General features: G+C 42.4%; 1 protein-coding gene across 1 annotated transcript in view; it reads left to right on the forward strand.

Annotated features, from left to right (window-relative positions):
- The window catches only part of CACNA1G (calcium voltage-gated channel subunit alpha1 G), a 462,994-nt gene that overhangs the window by 260,285 nt on the left and 182,375 nt on the right, over positions 1 to 20,334 (forward strand). Inside the window, exon 8 of the mRNA XM_077251459.1 lies at positions 4,957 to 5,752. Coding sequence (XP_077107574.1) covers positions 4,957 to 5,752 — 796 coding nt within the window. The remainder of the gene's footprint in view (positions 1 to 4,956; positions 5,753 to 20,334) is intronic.

The raw sequence follows: 20,334 nt of genomic DNA on the forward strand, positions 1-20,334 counted from the left end.
GCAGAAGTGTAGAACATGTATTAAAATACACCTCATAAAATCCAACCTGCACATTTTTGATTACTTTGATTTCTTTGACACGTATGTGACTTGTTTAACTAATCACAAAAAAGTTGGTTCCTTCAAACACCAGTGAAAAAAAATCAGAATACATGTCTTTAAATATATGCTGTAAACATTTAATAGCATAATTGCTTCGTGTTTCCTCATTTCTATGAATCATCCAATTATGATCTGTATTTGAGAAGGAGCTAGAAAGTTAAGATGATGATTTTTAGCTTACTGCTATCAAGTTCTGGATGATCGAGCTCTATTTGTATGTCCTTTTTATTTACTGATATTTACCAATTATATTATGTTGATATATCTATCAAGCGCTCTATAAATGCACATAGACATGGAATATATTGTTCTTCATCTAGTTACATTGAGTGCATTTCCAAAACTCATTATGGTGGTCTATATAGCTTTAGAATTGAGGCGTGTTTTAATTTACTGCCCCTCAGTCTTTACTCTTCTTAAGTCATCTTAGGCATTTGCCTTATTTTAAAGGGGTTTTTTACTATTTTACCTTTTTTCAAATATCTTAACTTTTCTTAACAAAATATACTACATCAAGATCTGTCCTTGCTTACATTTTCTCTTGTCTCAACATATCCCAGGATGTTTGAGGCAAATTACCAACCTGAAAAAATCAAAACGATTCCATGATACTAAGTTATGAGATACATGTATGTCTATGCTTGTTCATGCCATGGTTGTGATGTGAATTGCAGCCTGTCAAAGGTTTGGATAGCATGTTCTGATATTGTGTTGGATTTCTTGAGTGTGAACTTTTAGCCCTTAACCAAATTAAAAAAAAATGTAATGGTGAGCATATCTGAACTTACTTTACATGGTCAGAACGCAGAGCTGAAAGACTTCACCAAATTTTTCAAGTTGAAAGTATTTGCCACCTAGTGGGTTAAAGGAAATCTGTCAGCAGGTTTTTGCTACCCCATCTGAAAACAGTATAATGTAGGAAAAGAGGCCCTGAGTCCAACAATATATAACTTAGTTTACTGGGTGCAGAGGTTCTGACACAATCAGGGTTTTAGATTTAGCACAGCAGAGCTGAGAAAGCTAACCCCGCCCACAGCAAATTCTGTATTTACAATGTCTATAGACAGTGAGCTGATTATCACAGAAAGTGGCAGAGACAGATTTGCGCTTTGTCCAAGCTATGATCATTGCAAAAAACATCCAAATGGAGATTGATAAGGGAGGCATTGCTGAAATCTGTGTTTTAACCCCTACAGCATGCTGTCTTCAGACTGCATAGCAAAAACCCGCTGACAGAGTCCCTTTAATCTTTCTTAAGTCAAAGCGGGTGTTCCCAGATAGCAACTGATACAAGGAGAACTAAACACCCCCCCACCCCGGTAACAGTATCTAATAACACCCACTTGGACTTAACTAATGTTACCTCATTGGGTGTCAAATACTTTGACTGCTAATATCCACAATGGGGAGATGAAATTAAAGACAAACACAAACGTTGTATTGTGCTCTGCAGCCACTATTCCATCATGTGCCCAGTTCAACATGTGAAATTTGATGAAAAGTCCTCTGTACCGGTCACTTCTCTTGATATGCCTGTTTAGTAAGTCATTGTTTTTTACAGTAGATAACAATTCTGGAGTATATCTTCTTAGAATTCTGTGCCGTGCCGTTCTTTTGATAGAGAATGTGCACAAAGCTACTTTTTCAGGTACATCGGCGTTTTGTCTTGTGCACCTAAACTTATTCTTCCTAGAAATGTATGAATAAATTAACAAATAGGCATTACAAGTTGGGCACGTCGTGTGACTACACAGTCTGACATTGTTCAATAAGTGCTTTAACTATAGGGCGGTAAAGACACACCCATATGACAAGGGATACAGTAACACCCAGTTGGCAGTTTATTCATAAATTTCTAAGAGGAATAAGGGAAAAATGCAAAGAGCAGAGAAAAGATGCTCCAGAATTGTTACATTACAGAGTTTACATTTATTTACTAAAACTGGCTTTTCAGGAGAGCTAAACGGTCCTCCTTCATGTTTATACTGTAGGTCTCCTATAGGAAATGGAGCATTTCTTGATTCATACCAAAGAACCCCTGAGATTATGGACCCAACAGAGAATATATTGTTACTATTTATCGCTCTTTTTTAAGCAATGACCTAAGTCAGACTATTTACGTGTGAGTTGGATGCATCAGCAATGCACATACAGTATTCTATGTGAAATCTTTATTAGCACCTCTCTAATGGCAGGCATCCACGACTGCTGTCCTAGTGGCACCATGAGTGGTTCCTCCTCTGCATTGTGTTTTTATGTGAATGCACAGGGTCATAACAACAAACTATATTTCCAACCTAATATGCAAACTAAAACGAATGTTGAAAGCTCTTAAATGAAGGCTAGGATCACATCATGTTTGGCATCAACTTCCAGCCTATAACACCAACAAAGTCTTCCGATGTATCTACTATGCCCACGATACCACAAGCACACATCCTACATAGGGATATTGTACAAATGCAGCCCATCACTGCCATAGGCTATATGTGACAATTAGGCCAACATTTTCTAAGTCTACAAAGAATAATTATCTGCTACCATATGCCTCCCTCAGTAATAAAAAAAAGTGAACCAGAAAATGTAGTTGTGCTAGAACTTTTTAAAGGGGACCTATAAGTCTAATCTGTTAGCAAGGTTTTATTGAGCAGATTGATATATAGTTTTCTTGCAATCGATTAATTATAACTCATCATAAATTAAAATTTCTGCTTATCCTGCAATTAGGAGTCTAGCAGGCGGTGATCTAACATCCTACTCTGTATGACTGAGCATAGTGAGATAGCTTTCAGCGAGTAAGACCACCCACTGGACTCCTAAGACCTAAAGTAAAACAGTAGGGCAGTAGCGCAAATAGGGTCTTATCTGACAGTTATAATTTATAATCAGATGAGAAAGAAGACAAGGAAAAAATTGTGGATAACTCCCGCACTGTTGTGTATGGAAGACGTCAATACTCAGGAGTTTCTTCAAATATGCAGTTTTTATTCAACGCGTTTCACAGTGTCAATCACTTCTTCAGAATATGACCACATTATTCCTGAAGAAGAAGTGCTTGACACTTTGGAACGCATTGAATAAAAACTTCATGTTTGAAGAAACTCCTTAGTATTGACGTCTTCCATACACAACAGTGAGGGAGGTAAGCTCTAAAGTAAAAGAGATCACAGATTGTACTGGCTTTATTTCTTATGTAAATAATTCTCAATCTGATCAGCTACACTTTATAAGTTTCTGCCATAAAGTTTTTGCTAGCTGGCTGCTGTCATTTTGATAAAATCCCTGTTTTCTATGCGGCAGATCTACCACTTCTCTGAATGCTGAGCTCTGTGTAACCCCGCCCACACCACTGAGCCCGCAGCTTTCTTTCCATGTACAGTGTACACAGCTGCCAATCAGTGGTGGGGGTGGGATTATACACTACTCATGAATGTTGAGGACTACCTGGCAGCAGGTTTATTAGTCCTCTAATGATAATATCCTGTTGATAAAACAGTCATTTTATCAAAACTACAGCAACAAAAGCTTAGTAAAGGTACCTTCACACATAACGATTTCGTTAACGATATCGTTGCAACGTCACGCTTTTGGTGACGTAGCAACGATCCCGCTTAACGATCTTGTTATGTGTGACAGCGACCAACGATCAGGCCCCTGCTGGGAGATCGCTGGTCGTAGGGAATGATCAGGACCTTTTTTTGGTCGCTGATCACCCGCTGTCATCGCTGGATCGGCGTGTGTGACGCCGATCCAGCGATGTGTTCACTTGTAACCAGGGTAAATATCGGGTTACTAAGCGCAGGGCCGCGCTTAGTAACCCGATATTTACCCTGGTTACCATTGTAAAAGTAAAAAAAAACAAAACAGTACATACTCACATTCCGATGTCTGTCACGTCCCCCGCCGACGGCTTCCCGCACTGACTGTCAGCGCCGGCCGTAAAGCAAAGCACAGCGGTGACGTCACCGCTGTGCTCTGCTTTACGGCCGGCGCTGACACAGTCAGTGCGGGAAGCTGACGCCGGGGGACGTGACAGACATCGGAATGTGAGTATGTAGTGGGTTTTTTTTTTACTTTTACAATGGTAACCAGGGTAAATATCGGGTTACTAAGCGCGGCCCTGCGCTTAGTAACCCGATGTTTACCCTGGTTACCCGGGGACTTCGGCATCGTTGAAGACAGTTTCAACGATGCCGAAGTCGTTCCCCTGATCGTTGGTCGCTGGAGAGAGCTGTCTGTGTGACAGCTCCCCAGCGACCACACAACGACTTACCAACGATCACGGCCAGGTCGTATCGCTGGTCGTGATTGTTGGTAAGTCGTTTAGTGTAACGGTACCTTTACTGATACATCACTGGAATCAGGCTCTTTATCTCTACATTATACTGCTGTTAGATTAGGTGGTAAAAACCTGGTGACAGATTCACTTTAACTATTTATTGTGTCTACCCTATCTCAATCATCTTCTCTAACCTCTAAAATATACTGAGTCAAATACAAGTCATTTCTGCTCCCTAATATTCTCAACCCTATCGTTAGAGGCCACAAGGTTCTATACCAATAACTTGCATCTACATTTTTTGACATAATCCAAATTAAATAAGGAAATTTAGTGACACAGACTCAGCCATGGTCAGATCATTCCCCGGGGAGACCTCTGAGGTTATTTTTATTTACTTGACCCAGTTTATCTAATGAACCAGGTATTAGGGAATGGAATGAGCTGTTCCCAAAAACTAGGTAAGACTATTGCTTATTGTAACATATCACAGTCATATTGCGATTGTTGTGGCTATAAGGTAGTTCTTCATGATTTTCTTGTACTAATTACAGAACTGCTTTAAATTTCTTTAGATTGGATCATTTTTCATGATCAACCTATGTCTAGTGGTCATAGCTACTCAGTTTTCCGAAACTAAGCAGCGGGAGAGCCAACTTATGAAGGAACAGAGAGTCCGTTTTCTTTCCAATGCAAGCACATTGGCCAGCTTCTCTGAGCCTGGCAGTTGTTATGATGAGCTTCTCAAGTATCTGGTGTATGTGACCCGTAAGGCAAGTAAACAGCTTGTCCAACTCTACAGAGCAGCCGTATTTAGACTTGGTTTTACATCTAGTCCTGCAGTGAAGACCACCAATGAAAAACCAAATGGCAAACACAGGAGAAGAAGGTCTTCAGTGCACCATCTAATCCATCACCATCACCATCATCACCACCATTATCACCTGGGAAATGGCAGCCTGAGAGCACCACAGGCCAGTCCAGAGCTCAGCGAAGTGGAAACCAATTCTCCTCATAATGGAACCAGACTAATGCTAGCATTTTCCGGAGCTCCGACCTCCCCCATTGCTTCAGCCTCCAACACGCAATCCATTCACAGCATTTACCATGCCGATTGCCATCTTGAACCTATGCATTGCATGCCCGTTTTTGCCCAGCCTGGCACAGTTGTGGCAAGTACTGAGGTTCTCCAAACAAGCATTGTAGGAAATAAAAACTATCCTACCGTACACCCAAGTGTGTCACCAGAATTACAGAAGAAAACAGAACAAGGGGAAGTCTCAGAAAGCCTTGTGATCTCAAGGGACCCCAGCATTTACACTGGGCCAATGTACAGCTCAATGAACAAGCTCCTGGAGACCCAGAGTACAGGTATGAGAAAACATAATCACATTTTGGACAGTAAGAAGCATCAGTTATTTTAATGTATGGATTCTGGGTATTGCCCTGCAAGAGAAAAATATATTTTTTAAAAAGGTATCAGACAGGTATAAAAAAAAAATATTATTTATTATCCATATCGATCTATTGGATCTCCAGTTCTGAAACGTTTACTGTTCCCGCTAGTCACTACTTTCTGGTCCCATCTCAACACACAGGAAACGCAAAGTTCATTCAGCCAATCACTAGCCACTGTGGTTATACATAACAGTCAGTGATTGGCTGAGCGGGTATTTCCTGCTATTTCAGGACCAGGAAATAGAGACCAGGTCAAAAAGGGAACTGCAGAGGGTAATTATCACTTCTTTAATATTTTTATTTCGGTGTGAGCTCTTTCAAAAATCATTTTTCTATGCTGAACAACCCATTTTATTAGTAACAGATGTTCCATTATTATTAAGTATTTATACTGTCTGTCTGTCTGATTGGAGTCTGAGAATGCTCTGTGTACAAAGAATATTGGTAATTAGTGGATGATGCTGTGCCTCACCTTAAAGGTGATTGGGTGCTTCTCTTGTTTAATGCTTGCCAGGTTGCCAAGAGAGGCCGTCATTTCCGTCTCAGCTGGAATTAGTTAAACTTCACAAGCATGCAAGCAGGCGAGTGATTATTATTACATGTAGAATTTTATTTATAACTAGGCTAATTATTAAACTTCTCTTGCACTTTTAAAGGTGTTCTTCAAGAATAGAAAAAAAAATATATATATATATATATATATATATATATATATATATATATATATATATATATATATATATATATATAAAGATTATGTCATTATAAATAGATTCCTAAATACATTTAATTACCAAATCACAATGGTTTTGTCTAGAGAGGTACATACTATAGGATTAAAATGGCCTTCACCTTTTTACCTTGGCAGAAACCTGTCCTAGGACAGGACATGCCTGTGAGCATGTGCAGTAGGAAGCTCTGCCCTCTTTCAGATGTAGGAAGATGTCCTCTACTAATGTTGCTGGAGATACCAGAGGTGCTGAAGTAAGAAGTGACTAGAACTTCTCAGGGCCCTGTCTTTCCGAAGCATCGAGTCTAGATCACATGAAGTCATTATTGCCCTCAACCCCTCCTTGGTCAGGTCGCATCTGGAATACTGTGTCCAGTTCTGGGCACCACATTTACAAAAAGACACTGAAAAACTGGAGCAAGTTCAGAGAAAAACGACCAGGATGATGAGCAGACTGCAAAGTATGTCCTACGAGGAATGGTTGGAGGATCTGGGAATGTTTAGCTTGCAAAAAAGAAGGCTACGAGGAGACTTAATAGCTGTCTACAAATATCTGAAGGGATGTCACAGTTTAGAGGGATCACCTTTATTCTCATTTGCATGTGGAAACACAAGAAGGAATGAAACTAAAAGGAGAAGATACAGATTGGATATTAGAAAAAAACTATTTGACAGTGAGGGTGATCAATGAGTGGAACAGGCTGCCATGAGAGGTGGTGAGTTGTCCTTCATTGGGAGTCTTCAAACAGAGGCTGCACAGAAATCTATCTGGGATGGTTTAGTGAATCCTGCATTGAGTAGGGGGTCGGACACGATGACCCAGGAGGACCCTTCCAACACTACCATTCTATGATTCTATAACTTTACATTGCATAGATTACCTCCAGATCACAGCAGTGGAGCTTCTTACTGCACATGCTCAGAGGCATCTGTCCTAATATTCTAGGACACGTTTCTGTCAGTTCAACAAGACGGAGGCCATTTTAACTCTATAGTGATTTCCACCATAAACAAAACTATTTCCCTTTGCTAATTAAATGTATTTAGGAAATCATTTATTATGATTTTCATTTATTTTTTTTTCCTATTCCCGGAGAACCCCTTAAAGCCAAGTAGCTTGTGGCAGACCCTCCACAGTGGTTATTAGATAGATATATGGATGCATGCATGCTTTGCTTTGGCATATAAATGTAAATAATCTATACCCTCACCAAATAAGCAGTCATGTGGGAATATAATTCCATGCACGTTATAACAGCACTCCACCACAAATTATACCAAGATCACTACTGAAAGCATGGATTGAGATTCTCATATATCTAAATTATTCCTAGCTGTTCTGTCTTCATACACGTTGATACGGTGTGTGATCCGACATATGGCATAAACCACTTCTGTCTCCCAAATAAGCAGACTGTTCTCTGTAGTCTAACTTGTTTATTGGTAAACATGAGCGCGGTAAAACTAGAAGAATACAAATGATATGTATAAGTATTGGGCTAAACAATAACACAACTGCAACTAACAGGGAAACATACAGTATGGTGCAACTTCTACATAACTACATACAGCAGGTTCCTGGTAACCACATTTCCTGTGTACTGGCTGCTGTACAGTTAATCACACTCTGTACAACACTACATTGTAGGAACAGGGATAATGATCTTACCGGATAAACTTAACAAGGATGAGAAGTAAGTGAGGTAGTTCCAACAGCAGATAACACATGTGTCCAGGGAGATGCACAGAGAGAAAATGGGGGATTTCCCTGTCCCATGATGCTTTGGTGCAATCCCATAATGCAACACTCTATTATTACATGGAAAACACAGGTTATAAATTTATCCACCACTGGGTGGTGCTATAACACAGCAAAAACCAAACACTAATAGTAATTAACCTTTAATGCATGGAACGAACCCCTGTCCTGTTAGAAGGACAGAACACTCCCCGCTTGGCATCAACCGATGCCACCTACAGGTTCTTTTGGCGAAAACAGTAAGACAAGTTCCGCCACTGGTCTGAGGAATAGTTTGCTTTCCCCGGACTTGCCTACTTTGACCTCGACCTTACGGATCTTCCCATCTTTGCTTGGGAATACTTTAGTGATGAGGCCTAGTGGCCACTCATTACGGGGTGACTGGCTGTCTTTCATGAGAACGACATCACCGGTTTTGATGTTTGGTTTGTCGGTCTGCCACTTCTTCCTTGGTTGTAAGGTGGAGAGGTACTGCTTCCTCCATCTGTCCCAGAAGGTATTGGAGAGACTTTGGACTTGTCTCCACTGTCGTCTGTAGAGGTCCTTGTTGCTAAATTCTCCAGGTGGAGCGCTGAGAACGCTGGCTTTCTGAGTAAGTAACATGGCAGGAGTGAGAATGGTCGGATCCTCAGAGTCACTAGAAAGTGAAGTCAATGGTCTGGCATTAATGATGGCCGAAACTTCTGCTAGGAATGTGGTCAAACTTTCATGTGTGAGTCTTGCACTACCTGCTTGCAAGAAAATGGAGTCAAGGATTCTGCGTGCTATTCCTATCATCCTCTCCCAAGCACCTCCCATGTGAGAAGAGTGTGGTAGATTGAAAGTCCAGGTACATCCCTGCTCACTCAGGTATCTTTCCACACTGGTGGTGTCTAGGTTGGAAGGAATTTGAAGTTCTTTCACTGCTCCTACAAAGTTGGTACCTCTATCGGAGCGTATGTGCTTCACGGGACCTCTGATGGCGATGAAACGTCGGAGTGCATTTATAAACCCTGAAGTGTCCATGGACTCAATTACTTCAATGTGGACTGCTCTAACGGACATACAGGTGAACATAACCGCCCAGCGTTTGGCGTTGGCCTGGACTCTTCTAGTGTTCCGTGCAACCACAGACCATGGCCCGAATACGTCCAGTCCGACGTTGGTAAAGGGAGGTTCTGTACTAAGTCTGTCTGGTGGGAGATTGGCCATCTTCGGCTTTTGAGTCCCGCCACGGAGTTTGCGACAAATCACGCAATTGTAAATGAGTTTACTCACGCATCGCTTTGCTCCGACTATCCATAGTCCAGCAGTTCGTAGATTTCCTTCAGTAAACAGTCGTCCCTGATGTTTCACCAAGACGTGGTGGTGTTGCACAAGCAGGGTCGTGACATGATGATGTCCAGGAATTATTATAGGGTGCTTCTCCCCGAATTCCACTTCAGCTTCTTGAAGACGACCTCCAATTCTTAACAGCCCATCCTGGTCAATGATTGGATCAAGCTTCTTCAAGACACTATCTCTGGAAACGGGTTGGCTTTTATTGAGGTTATCTATTTCTTTGGCGTAACATTCACGTTGTATGGTACGAATTATGACGTTCTTGGCATTTTCCATGCTTGGAACTTTAAAGGCAAGCTTGCAGTGGTGCCAACCATTGCAAGGTTTCTGGATGGCGGGTGACGTTGACTTGTAGGATCGAAACACATGAATTAAACAAACGAGGGCACGAACAAGTGAGTCCCAAGTTGAGAACCTGTTGAAGCGGTGGGATTTGAGGTGATTGTCTTTAGTCACCGTACGTAGAACGGATACCTGAGGGCGGATTTCCTCATCTGCCTCTGGATCCACCAGTTCAAAGATGTTTGACTCGTCCACATATGGCGTCGAACGGTATAAGAATGTAGGGCCGGTGAACCAGGTTGTGTCCTTAAGTTGTCTTGCTTCAACGGATCTGGTTGCGTGGTCCGCCGGATTGTGGTGCGTGGACACATAGTGCCACTGTTTAGGTTCGGTGGATCTCCTGATCCTTAGCACCCGATTGCTGACATAGACATAGAAGCGACGAGTTTCATTGCAAATGTACCCCAGCACTACCTTGCTGTCAGTGTAGAACTCGACTTCTTTGATTTCCAGGTCCATTTCTGTCGAGATAAGCTCAGCTAACTCTACTGCCAGTACAGCTGCACAGAGTTCCAGTCTGGGTACTGTGTGTTCACGGAGTGGGGCCAATTTTGTCCGGCTCATAACAAGCCTTACGTGGCATTGTTCATTGATGTCAGTTGTTTTCATATACGCCACTGCTGCAATTGCCTTGGTTGAAGCATCGCAGAAGATACAAAGCCTTTGCACCTTGATTTCTGATGAAGGCACAGAAGCATATGGTCGTGCCACGTAGAGACTCGACAGGGCTTCTAAAGAATTTTTCCATCTTTCCCACAATTCTCTTTTATCGCTGGGAAGCGGATCATCCCAATCGGATGTCTCTTGGGTGAAGTCTCTCAACATCATTTTACCTTGGATAGTTACAGGGGTTACAAATCCCAGAGGATCGTACAAGCTGTTCACAACGGACAGGAAGCCTCTACGCGTGAAGGGTTTCTCTTCTTCGCTGATCTGGAAGGTGAATGTATCCTTTTTCAAATCCCAGAGTAGACCCAGGCTCCGTTGCATGGGAAGGGAGTCCGTGCTTAAATCCAAGTCTTTTAAATCGGTTGAGTAATCTTGAGAGGGAAAGGCTGCCATTAGTTTCTGGCTGTTGGAAGCAATTTTGTGCAACCTCAAATTGGATGAAGCGAGCATTTCTTGTGCCCTTTTCAGGAGACTGACTGCCGACTCCTCTGTGGGTGTGGATTTCAGGCAGTCATCTACGTAGAAATCCTTTTCCACAAAAGATCTTACATCCGATCCATACTTCGCTTCACCTTCTCTGGCTGAATGTCTAAGGCCATAGATAGCGACAGCAGGGGAAGGGCTGTTCCCGAAGATGTGAACCTTCATACGATATTCCACGATGTCCTTGTAGGGGTCATTATTGCGGTACCAAAAGAACCTCAAGTAGTTTCTGTGTTCTTCTTTAACAAGGAAGCAGTGAAACATCTGTTGTATGTCGGCCATAAATGCTACTGCGTCTTTGCGGAAACGAAGGAGTACTCCCAGAAGTCTGTTGTTGAGGTCTGGACAAGACAGGAAGACGTCGTTTAAAGAAACACCTTCGTATCTGGCACTTGAGTCAAATACCACTCTTATCTGACCTGGTTTCTTCGGATGATACACGCCGAAAATAGGTAAGTACCAACATTCCTCGGAATCTTGAAGTACAGGTGCAATTTCCGCGTGGCCGCTCTGGAATATTCTCTCCATGAAGGTAAAGAAGTGTTGTTTCTGCAGTTTGCGCGTAAGGGAGACAAATCGACTGTAGACAAGTTCTCTGTTGTTGGGTAAGCGTTGCCTCTGTGGTTTGAATGGTAAAGGTGCGACCCAACTCTTTGATTCATCTCTTACTATCTCTCGCTCCATGATGTCCAAGAACAGTCTGTCCTCTATGGACATTGCTACCTGGTTGTCTTCTCTTGTCCTGTGGAAAACTGTGCACCCTATATGATCTTGCTCACCGTCGCATGCATGGTCTTCACAGGAAGGATCAGCTAACGGACAAGGTGGAGGGGTGTGGTGTGGCAATTCTTTAATCAGAAAACTGCTCTCGCATGGCTGGAAGAGAGACGGGCGTCCATTCTCGAGGGTATTGGTGAGCATGCTGTTGACTGATGTCGGCCTGTGTGCTCTACCCAAACAGACATCTCCCACAATGACCCATCCTAGGTCAAGTCTCTGAGCATATGGGGCGTTTTGTGGGCCGTTGATCTGTCCTCTAGCCTTGTGGACCCGTAGTATGTCTCTTCCAAGAAGTAAGACGATAGGAGCTCCTTGGTCGAGCTCTGGTATCAGGTGAGCTATACATCTCAAGTGGGTGTGATGAGCTGCTACCTCTGGTGTAGGTATCTCAGACCTGTTGTCTGGAATCTGGTTGCACTCCAGTATTGATGGCAAGGATAAGCAGGTTTGACCGTCTATAGACTCTACTTTGAATCCAGTTGCTCTCCTCCCCGCCGTCTCGACAGTACCTGCACATGTCTTCAAGGAGTACGGAGAGCCGGGACCAGCAATGTTGAAGGTGTCGAAGAGAAAGGACTTAGCTAGAGACCTGTTGCTCTGATCATCCAAGATTGCATATACCTTGATCGCCTTATCCCGTTGGCTCGCTGGGAATACTCTGACAAGACAGATCTTTGAGCAGGATCTTCCTGCTACGAGTTCCTTGCAGATCTCTGTGCACCGAGAAGTGACCACTGGGGTGTCCATGTCAGTGTCCATCTGTTTTTCGGCAGACTCTTCTACTCACGACGATACCCCTGAGGGTGGTCCAGGATGTAAGGCCGTGTTGTGCTCCACACTACTACATTCTGTGCATTTCACACTGGTTTCACAGTTCTTGGCGAAGTGTGAGGTTGTCGCGCAGCATCTGAAGCATATCTTGTTTTCCTTTAGGAAACTCTTACGGTCTTCTAGAGACTTCTCCCTGAAGGCTCTACATTTTAGTAGAGGATGAGGTTTCTTGTGTAGGGGGCAGTGTTTGCTGAGATCCTGCGGTTTGTCCTCTTCTGGAGAGGACTTACTTGCCCTGTAAGGAAAACCTGTGGAGGTAACATTAGTTTTGTGGACTGCCACTGGTGTTTTACTGGGTTTTACACCAGAGGCAGCGGTACATGACATAGTGAAATCGAAACTAGGGTCATTTCTAACTTTAGCCTGCTGAGCAACAAAGTCTACAAACACCCCAAAGGGAGGAAATGGTACCTTATGAGCCTGTTTGTAACGGGACCCGTGACTGACCCACTTTTCTTGTAAGTTGTAAGGGAGCTTTTGGACAATCGGGTTGACACCTCTGGCAGTGTCCAGGAATGCCAACCCTGGTAGATCACCTTCTGCCTGAGCAGCATGTACCTCCATTAACAAGTCGCTCAGTTCCCTGAGCTTTTGATAACCCTTATTTGCTATCTTGGGGAAATCATCAATCCTTTTATACAAAGCATTTTCTATAGCTTCTATTGACCCATAACATTCTTCGAGTCTCTCCCACACCATACGAAGTCCTGTGTGTGGGTACTTTATGTTAATGTCCCTGATTCTTTTGGCATGTTCAGCTGACTCGCTCCCAAGCCACTTAACCAGTAGATCTAACTCTTCACTAACGGAAAGATGCAAGTCTCTGATGGCATTCTGAAAAGAGGCTCGCCATGCTCGGTAGCTTTCAGCTCGATCAGTGAACTTTACAAGTCCCTTGGTCACCAGCTCCTGGCGGGTAAAGAACCTTGCAAAGTTCATAGTGGCTGAGTCAGTGCCGATGTGAGCTGGTGTGCTGTTGTCGTGCGGTGTTTGTGTTGCATCATCATACCTGGTAGGAGCTTCTGGCTTAGGAAAGTCTGTATAAACCCGTTCAGTGGCAAAGGGTGTCCCTGTCAGTCTGGGTGGAGGCCGTACCTTCTGTCCCGTAAGACGGTAGTGGTGATCAATGTCGTTTCGCAGTATACTTTCCTGCTTCCAGTACGGTGTTTGGAGGGAAGATCTCTGGTAATCTGCATAGGCTGGTTGGTGTAACGGATCAGAGTTGTCTTCTATTTTGGAATGTTGGCGGACATATTCTGAGACGCGTTGGGCAGGGTCCTGACGATCAAGGTCTGGTCCACGTACGTCGCTGTCAAGCTCAGATTTAGGAAACTCCACGGCTTCTAAGAACTCGGCTTTGGCTATTGCGGCTGCTGCTTCTTTTTCAGCAGAAAGCCTTTCTAAGGTATCTCGCAGGCGCACCGTATCTGCGTCTCTATTGGCTTGCAGGCGGGCTCTCTCTGCTTCTTGCTCTGCTTGCAGGCGGGCTCTTTCTGCTTCTTGGCGGGCTCTTTCTGCTTTTCTATCTGCTTGCAGGCGGGCTCTTTCTGCTTCTTGCTCTGCTTGCAGGCGGGCTCTTTCTGCTTCTTGCTCTGCTTGCAGGCGGGCTCTTTCTGCTTCTTGGCGGGCTCTTTCCGCTTCTTGCTCCACTTGTCTCAACTTTAACTGCATCTCTTGTGCAGCGAAGGAGGATCTTACTTTCGCTGCCTCAGCTTCTGCTCGGGCGAGGGTGGCAGACCTTTTCGAGGAAGACTTGCTAGAGCGGCTTGTTTGGGACCTCGTCCTGAGTGAAGATGTTTGACTTGTAGACATTTTATGTCCGTTTGCAGGCTGTAGGACGTCTCAGAGCGGGTAGGGGTGACTTCAGCGTGGACTGAGACGTGTAGTGCTTGGTGGCTGCACTCTCGGTACTTGTGACTGAATGGCGGCCGCTGCGGTATCTGCAGGCAGTGCAGTGTGGTACAAGCGGCTGCGTAAGTGGTATTTGCTATCGCTGGCGTCTAGCCTCCTTTACTGTAATCCCGGCGTCTAGCATCCGTTTTACTGTTCTGTCTTCATACACGTTGATACGGTGTGTGATCCGACATACGGCATAAACCACTTCTGTCTCCCAAATAAGCAGACTGTTCTCTGTAGTCTAACTTGTTTATTGGTAAACATGAGCGCGGTAAAACTAGAAGAATACAAATGATATGTATAAGTATTGGGCTAAACAATAACACAACTGCAACTAACAGGGAAACATACAGTATGGTGCAACTTCTACATAACTACATACAGCAGGTTCCTGGTAACCACATTTCCTGTGTACTGGCTGCTATACAGTTAATCACACTCTGTACAACACTACATTGTAGGAACAGGGATAATGATCTTACCGGATAAACTTAACAAGAATGAGAAGTAAGTGAGGTAGTTCCAACAGCAGATAACACGTGTGTCCAGGGAGATGCACAGAGAGAAAATGGGGGATTTCCCTGTCCCATGATGCTTTGGTGCAATCCCATAATGCAACACTCTATTATTACATGGAAAACACAGGTTATAAATTTATCCACCACTGGGTGGTGCTATAACACAGCAAAAACCAAACACTAATAGTAATTAACCTTTAATGCATGGAACGAACCCCTGTCCTGTTAGAAGGATAGAACACTAGCCATATTCACAACAATGCTTAACCCCTTTCTGACCTCGGATGGGATAGTACATCCGAGGTCAGATACCGCGCTTTGATGCAGGGCTCCGGCGGTGAGCCCGCATCAAAGCCGGGACATGTCAGCTGTTTTGAACAGCTGAAATGTGCCCGCAATAGTGGCGGGTGAAATCGTGATTCACCCACCGCTATTAACTACTTAAATGCCACTGTCAAACGCAGACAGCAGCATTTAACCGGCGCTTCCGGCCAGGCGGCCGGAAATGGGTGCATCGCCGACCCCCGTCACATGATCGGTGGTCAGCAATGCTTCTGCATTGTAACCATAGAGGTCCTTGAGACCTCTATGGCTACTGATCGCCGGCAGCTGTGAGCGCCACCCTGTGGACGGCACTCATAGCACACCTACATTTCTGCTGCATAGCAGCGATCTTATGATCGCTGCTATGTAGCAGAGTCGATCACATTGTGCCAGCTTCTAGCCTCCCATGGAGGCTATTGAAGCATGGCAAAAGTAAAAAAAAAAGTAAAAAAAATGTGAAAAAAATAAAAAAAATATAAAAGTTTAAATCACCCCCCTTTCGCCCCAATCAAAATAAATCAATTAAAAAAAAATCAAACCTACACATATTTGGTATCGCCGCGTTCAGAATCGCCCGATCTATCAATAAAAAAAAGCATAAACCTGATCGCTAAACAGCGTAGTGAGAAAAAAATTTGAAACGCCAGAAATTCGTGTTTTTGGTCGCCGCGACATTGCATTAAAATGCAATAACGGGCGATCGAAAGAACGTATCTGCACCGAATTGGAATCATTAAAAACGCCAGCTCGGCACGCAGAAAATAAGCCCTCAACTGACCCCAAATCATGAAAAATGGAGATGCTAAGAGTATCGGAAAATGGTGCAATTTTTTTTTTTTTTTAGCAAAGTTTGGAATTTTTTTTCACCACTTAGATAAAAAATAACCTAGTCATGTTAGGTGTCTATGAACTCGTAATGACATGGAGAATCATAATGGCAGGTCAGTTTTAGCATTTAGTGAACCTAGCAAAAAAGCCAAGCAAAAAACCATTTCACCGCATTTGGAATTTTTTTCCCGTTTTCTAGTACACGACATGGTAAAACCAATGATGTCGTTCAAAAGTACAACTTGTCCCGCCAAAAATAAGCCCTCACATGGCCAAATTGACAGAAAAGTTAAAAAGTTATGGCTCTAGGAAGGAGGGGAGCGAAAAACGAACATGGAAAAATGGAAAATCCCAAGGTCATGAAGGGGTTAAAGGGGATGCATCATCTTGGTCACCTCACTTAGAAGCAGATTTGTTTATCACATGGTCTCTATATATCCCCTTTCGATCTGTTTGGCCTCACATTGCCTCTGTAGTGGCCACTGCTGGAGAAAGGTAGTATTGCATGCTGGTCATTCAAATAAATGGTTAGCCAATGGCCGTGTAATACATGGATAGGCTAAGAGCACCTAGTTTACTCTGCACGTTCCTAGAGGGAGTCTAAGGTAATTATTCAGAATATTTCATATAATCCATCTTATCCTAGTAATTAAGCCTCTTCCAACATATTTTAGTAATATTTTGTTTCAGTATTAAAAATAGATTTTTTAATATTTGTTGATAATATATATTTTTTACAGACTATAGGGAAAATTGCAAGATTTCTATTTTTAGTTTTAATACAGATAGTGATATGTAAAAAAAATATTACTAATTTGAAAAAATGCATTTAACACAAAAAGCTGATTTAAACAAAAATTCATTTCTGATGACAGTTTTCTATTAACTGAAAGAAGGAAATAGTAATCACAGTAATAAATGTTGATCTCTGGTAATTATAATTGTCAGCCTTATTAGAAGTAAATATTAATACAGTTTAGTGGAAGATATATGTCAATAGTCTTAATGTACTTCTTAGGCTTATTATATTATATTTTGCTAGCTACATAGTCCTCAATGAGCCCCAGTTACAGAGGAATAAACATAATAATAAAGGAAATAAATGATCATTAGAGATCCATAATGATATCTTAATGATAAATTATATTAAGAACCTTTAAGGCCTGATCATTAACCCCTTTATGACCCCAGCTTTTTTCGGTTTTGCGTTTTCGTTTTTCTCTTCCCTCCTTCCCAGAGCCATAACTTTTCTATTTTTCCGTCAATATGGCCATGTGAGGGCTTGTTTTTTGCAGGACAAGTTGTACTTTTGAACGACATGATGTCGTCTACTAAAAAACGGGAAAAAAATTCCAAGTGCGGTGAAATTGCAAAAAAAGTGCAATCCCACACTTGTTTTGTGTTTGGCTTTTTTGCTAGGTTCACTAAATGCTAAAACTGACCTGCCATTATGATTCTCCAGGTCATTACGAGTTCATAGACACAAAACATGTATAGGTTCTATTTTATCTAAGTGGTGAAAAAAAATCCAGACTTTTCTAAAAAAAGAAAATAAAATTGCACAATTTTCCGATACCCGTAGCGTCTCCATTTTTCGTGATCTCGGGTTGGGTGAGAGCTTATTTTTTGCTTGCAGAGGTGACGTTTTTAATTATACCATTTCGGTGCAGATATGTTCTTTTGATCAACAGTTATTGCATTTTAATGCAATGTCATGGCGAACCCAAAAAAAGCAATTCTGGAATTTTACATTTTTTTCTCGCTACGCCATTTAGCGATCAGGTTAATCCTTTTTTTTATTGATAGATGGGGCGATTCTGAATGCGACAATACCAAATATGTGTATGTTTGATTTTTTTTTTATTGTTTTGTTTTTAAGGGGGCAAAAGGAGGGTGATTTGAACTTTTATATTTTTTTTTTTTTTTTTTCATATTTTTGAAAACATTTTTTTTACTTTTGCAAAGCTTCAATAGCCTCCATGGGAGGCTAGAAGCTGGCGTAGCCTGATCGGCTCTGCTACATAGGGGCAATGCTCAGATCACCCTTATATAGCAAAATTACTGCACTGCTATGAGCGACGACCACTGGGTGGCGCTCATAGCAATGTGGCATTAACAACCAAATAGGTCTGCTGGAGACCTCTGGTTGTTATGCCGATGCCCCGATGACCCCCAATCACGTGAACGGGTCAGCAGTGCGCTTATTTCCGGCCTGATGGCCAGAAGCGCTTGTTAAATGCCGCTGTCAGAGTTTGACAGCGGCATTTAACTAGTTAATAGGTGTAGGCAGATCGCGATTCTGCCCATGCTTATTGCGGGCGCTTGTCAGCTATTCAAAAAAGCTGACATGTCCCGGCTTTGATGCGGGCTCACGGCTGGAGCCCACATCAAAGCGGGGGTTCTGCCATTGGACGTACTATTCGTCCGATGGCAGAAAGGGGTTAAAGGGGTAAAAAGCATTACACAATTGAGCAAAGCAATAGCAGTGAAAAAGAGATGTAGGCCAGTGCAAATTAAAGAAGCACTCCTCCCATCAAAGTTTTTATCCTGTTAATATATTGCAATCATATTATATAGCACTGTGTATTTACAATTGCTCATTTTGCCTTTCTACCCAGCTAATTCTTCTCTTTTATTTGTTGCATGTAGAAACAGGAAGTCTCTTTTCCCTTCATTTATCATCCCCCTCTTCAACTCCTGACCCAGCTACTCCTTCCTTCCCTCTGCCAGAGACTTTTGCAGTGACTCAGGGAAAATTTACCTCCTGTTTCTACATATAGCTAAGAGGGATTCAGCTAGTCAGTTTTTAATCACGTGATGTCATAGACCTAATGGAAAAGAGAAGAATTAGATGGGTAGAAAGGCAAAATGAGCAATTGTGAGAACACAGTGCCATGTAATATGATGACGGCAATTTATTAAGAGGATAAATATTTTGAAGGAGTGCTTTTTTGAGGGAGTCTCAGGCTCACAAACATCTTGGTCAAATGGTGTATGGGAAGGGGTCCTTCGTAGTATAATACCAGGTGACTGAATTACTCAGAGAGCAGAAGATGTGTGCAGTCCACACACTATTATTTGGGATTCCATGTAATCTAGCAGGCTAACTTTACATCAGCTTTTCTGTTAATTTTATTCTGTCAGCAGGTTTTTGGTATGTAATCTGAAAGCAGCATGGGGTAGGGGCAGAAATCCTGTTTCTTGTTGCTATGTATTAGTTAGTTTACAGGATGCAGCAGCTATGGTAGAATGACAGTTTTCTGTGCTACACATCTAGCAGAGCTCAAAGTATTTAGCCCTGTGTAACTCCTCCCACACCACTGATTGGCAGTGTTACGGAGTAGTTGGACCAAAACGCATGAGAGACTTAGTCCTGCAGTGACAATCTCCTGCTCATTTTTGAAACAACAGCACACAGCCTAGTAATAAGTAACACATTACTGGAATCAGGATCTCTGCTCCTATATAATGTTTCTCTCAGATTACATAGCAAAAACCTGATGACAGATTTGCTTTAATGAGCAATTTTCAAATGTAAAATATGGCTGGCGGACACATAGCCTGTCCTAACTTAAAACTTTCATAAGCCTAAAAAAAAAGCATGGAAAAGTAAATCAAATAAATAATGCCAATTCTGCCAATCACATATGTTGCTGGTGGCTCTTCTATGCTGAAGACAGCTTTCTTGTTAATTTTGCTTTAAGCCTTGTACTATAGAACATTTTGGGCTTCATCTAAAGCCTAAACTGGGTATGTCTAGGACTTCCAGCCAAATGAACAAGAACACCATTGAAAGGTGATGTTCTTGTTCTTTTTTGGTTATTTCTCTGAAAGATGAGAAGTGATCAGTTAAGATGGACTTTTTCATCTTATGATTTATGAGATGGTTGGCGCTGATTCCAACTTTCCTTTTTGGCAAGAGAAGACAAGGATCATCACCAGGACATTTCTCTCAGCTTCTGTCAGTTACTGTACGCAAGCACATTATAGTCAGTTGCTACTCCCAACTCTAAAA

Source organism: Ranitomeya variabilis, chromosome 4, assembly GCF_051348905.1.
Source record: "Ranitomeya variabilis isolate aRanVar5 chromosome 4, aRanVar5.hap1, whole genome shotgun sequence".
NCBI lineage: Eukaryota > Metazoa > Chordata > Amphibia > Anura > Dendrobatidae > Ranitomeya > Ranitomeya variabilis.